This window comes from Zingiber officinale, chromosome 10B, assembly GCF_018446385.1.
Source record: "Zingiber officinale cultivar Zhangliang chromosome 10B, Zo_v1.1, whole genome shotgun sequence".
In the NCBI taxonomy this organism is placed as follows: domain Eukaryota; kingdom Viridiplantae; phylum Streptophyta; class Magnoliopsida; order Zingiberales; family Zingiberaceae; genus Zingiber; species Zingiber officinale.
The window spans coordinates 4,195,536-4,199,065 of NC_056005.1; the positions used below are offsets into that span (position 1 = coordinate 4,195,536).

Sequence of the window (3,530 nt, forward strand, 5' to 3'; positions counted from 1 at the left end):
ACCAAAGAACAGGCAATGCAAATCTATGAGGAGTAGCAGGTGTTGAGAATGACCATTCCGGGAGAAAAACCATAGATTGACCTTGTCAATTACTGTACTTTTCAAGCTAAGCCCTCCCTTAGCGGATCAAAACACTCCTTCTGTAGCTTGCCAAAGTTCTTCCCTGTTCTTCCCAGTTCAAGTCCTTCTCTTAAGGAAGACGACCTTTTTTTCGTTAAATATGATGCTGACTCAAGTATCAGAGGGCAAAACCAACAATGTTGATCCACTGACCAGTGTTGACGTTGCAAATCAGACGGACAGCACGGGCACAACAGGTCGAAGGAGTCTCGAAGATAACATGTCATGGAAAATTGAAAGATTTACCAATGTGAACCCAAATCAAATGGTGGCCGAAGGAGGATCAAGAGTAGGAAGGGAGATTCTGACTGCATTGCAAATCTCCATAACGTGTTAGCTTTTTCATCTCTTTCACTCCGTAGCATTTAAGTTAGAATTAAAGAACTTTCAACTAAAAAATATTTCCAGAAAGGTGCTTCATGTTTACGGTGCACAAGTACCGCCTCACATATGGTAGTGGGGGCTATTGGAAGACGGATTCTATTTTTTGCTACAACAAGTCAATCCATCTAATCATCTGGTCATAAAGTTGAGAACAAACATCACATATGAATGGTTGAACTTATAAAATATTGTAGATAAAATTTGATAGCTAGCGACCATCAAATCAATATAATTTAGTTACGCGTACAAATATAATTAAGGTAGCATCTGTAATAAAATTCAGTTGCGAGTTGCCATTTCAATCTCATATTTGCGCATGATGGGCGTAGTCGCACTGTAATTTCTCAACGACGAGCCGGTGGTGGTGCCGCCTTCGTTCCACACATCAAGTACCGGACCTACTTCGGTCAAATAGGGAAATGGATCATTCATGGGAACCGGAACGATCTCCATCTCCCCTTCCAACATCTTCACCACCTTGCTCATCGGAGGCCTCGCGTCCGCATTCATCTGCACGCACCACAAAGCCACCTTGCACATCCTCTCCGCCTCCTCTCTGTTGTCTTCCTCGATCTCACAGCTGGATATGATCTCCCGCAATGCCGATGCGCCGCGCTCGAATTTCTGATACACGGACTTGGGAAACCACCGCAGACTCTCAGTGCTGCTGCCGGTGGCAGCACCGCGATTCCACTTCCTCCCTACTACGTCAAACAACAGCATCCCGAAACTGTACACATCGCACTTGTGCGTCACCGGCAAATTATTCCATATCTCCGGCGCCATGTAGCCGTACGTACCCCTGTTTCTGGTCAAGGTGACATGGCTGGCCACCGTGTCCATCAGCTTGGCTTGTCCGAAATCAGCCACTTTGGGGTTGAAATTGGAGTCGAGGAGGATGTTCCCTGGCTTAATATCGTAGTGAATGATCTTCTGTTGGCACTCCTCGTGCAGGTACCTGATTCCCTTGGCCGTGCCTATGACTACCTTGCGCAGCGTCTCCCAATTCAGCCTTCGGTCCTTATCGTACAAGTATTTGTCTAGAGAGCCCTTCTCCATGTACTCGTACACGAGCGCTATTGTGGCGGAATCGAAGCAGAAGCCGTAGAGGCGGACGAGATTGATGTGGTAGGTTCTCCCCATCGTGCCCACTTCCGCCATGAACTGCTCCTCGACGCCTTTGTCCAAATTCCCGCGTAAGACCTTGACCGCCACCGGCACGCCGTTGGGTAATTCGCCTTTGTACACTGATCCGAATCCGCCGGCTCCCAGCTGGGTGACGTAATTGCCGGTGAAGAGAGCAAGCTGCTGAGAAGTGAATCCGATGGGCTTCTCTCTGGCTATTTCATTCAGGAAATCCTCCACCGTTTTATTCCTAATTTGATCGTTGGTAATCGTAGGATAGTTTGGGGTCGTCGACGATGTGTTGACGTTGATCGCCAGTGAGCGAAGCATGTCGATGCAATGGAAGACTACCGCGACGATGACCATGAAGAAGATGACGCCGAACACCGATGCCAGTGCTGCGAGATTAATTTAATTGCACATCAAAGGTTTAGAGTTTTAACACCATGAGAGTTCTGTTCGTGAATGCGATCGATGAACAGGGATTGCAAGAAGCTGAAGGGTTCTTACCTGGCACGACGCTGCCATTGGCCATGCTGATTAAAAAAAAAAAAAAGAAAGAAGAATAAAAACTTCAGGATTCAATCGACGCAATGGGGATCGAGGAGAGGAAATCAATTGTCACAAGGAGGGAGGAGGACGAGGATCTCTATTCAATTTGAAGAGTTCTTATAGTCCGATGCCAGTGGAAATGTATTATAAGTTTTAATTATTTCATGCGGTCTCTTACCACCGTATCATGGTTGGTAGACGGTAAGGTAAATCGTTTCCCAACATGATTAGTAATGTCTAAATCCAAGGATTATCCATCGAATTTACTCATACCGTGCCTCAGGGGCATTGCATTAGCTCAACAATAAGTATTCCCATGTACGTGATTGGACAGAAAAAAACGATGAGCACGACTTCTGTGATTGAGCTGCATCGGGAGACAAAGTCTTTGGGTTGACTTGGCTAGTGATGGATGGGCTATCGCATCAACATTATTAATATCGAGAATTTGGAAGAGAAGATATTTAGATTCAAATCCATGCGATAATTTTTTTTAGTTGACAAAATCCATGCGATAATTGATCGGCATCAAAGTGCTAATTTGCTTCAAAATATTTCCAGGGTTTTCATTCTTTTATATTATATTTATTTATTGGATACACCAACCGCGTCCGTGGAAGTCATCCCTTGTAATTTATATAGAAAAATCCAGGTGAAAATATACTAATTCTAATTTATATCTTGGATTTGGGTAGTGTCTGTTCTTCAAGAGTTTTTATTTTTTTTAACACTTAACTAAAATCATTGGATAATTCACCCTGCTAGCCTATTAAAGTGTGTATCTGTCATCTTTATTTTAGACAGACTTAGAGCATCTCCAATGCAATGCAAAAATCCGCTTTTTTCTCTTAAACATAGAGCTAATAATTAATGTCAATGATTATCATAATATTTTATAATATTTCATTTTATAAATAATTAATAATAAGTCTACTTATGGAGATAATTAATGTGCATGAGCCATGTAATTACATATGGAGAGAATTATATAAAAACTCACTTAGAACTTTAACCATTAGGAATATTTTAAAAAGTTTTTATAATATTGATGTGGCATATTGAAATCTTCAAAAAAAAAAAAAAACTCATTCAAAATTTTAACTATTGGAGATACCTTTAGATCGTATTGCTCGTCTATGTTTCTTGCTTGTTTATTAAAGTCTGAAATACTTTTATGATTGTCGTCGTCCTTGGACCATTTGCATCTCTTTAGATGGAAAATGGGTCACGCTCACGCGTTTTTAAGCGATCGCATTAATTCCTGTTGACTAATAAACTTGAAAGACGTTCAGGCAGATTCGTGGAAATTTCCATAACGTGTTAGCTAATTCATCTCTTTCAGTCCCTAG

At 42.0% G+C, this 3,530-nt stretch overlaps 1 protein-coding gene across 1 annotated transcript; it reads right to left on the reverse strand.

Moving 5' to 3' along the window:
• Positions 1-722: 722 nt before the first annotated feature.
• On the reverse strand, positions 723-2,299 carry LOC122029674 (rust resistance kinase Lr10-like). Its single transcript, XM_042588763.1, has 2 exons — positions 2,140-2,299; positions 723-2,027 (listed from the first exon to the last, which is right to left on the reverse strand). Exons 1-2 carry the CDS (start codon positions 2,162-2,164, stop codon positions 784-786), a joined length of 1,269 nt encoding a protein of 422 aa, XP_042444697.1. The 5' UTR covers positions 2,165-2,299; the 3' UTR covers positions 723-783.
• Between the last annotated feature and the right edge of the window lie 1,231 nt (positions 2,300-3,530).

What these genes read in the sequence shown, in the direction of transcription:
- LOC122029674 (XM_042588763.1), bottom strand. Translation starts at nt 2,164, where the DNA reads ATGGCCAATGGCAGCGTCGTGCCAG. An exon ending in CAATGGCAGCGTCGTGCCAG is followed by an intron (nt 2,028 to 2,139) that starts GTAAGAACCCTT and finishes TTAATCTCGCAG; the next exon opens with CACTGGCATCGGTGTTCGGC.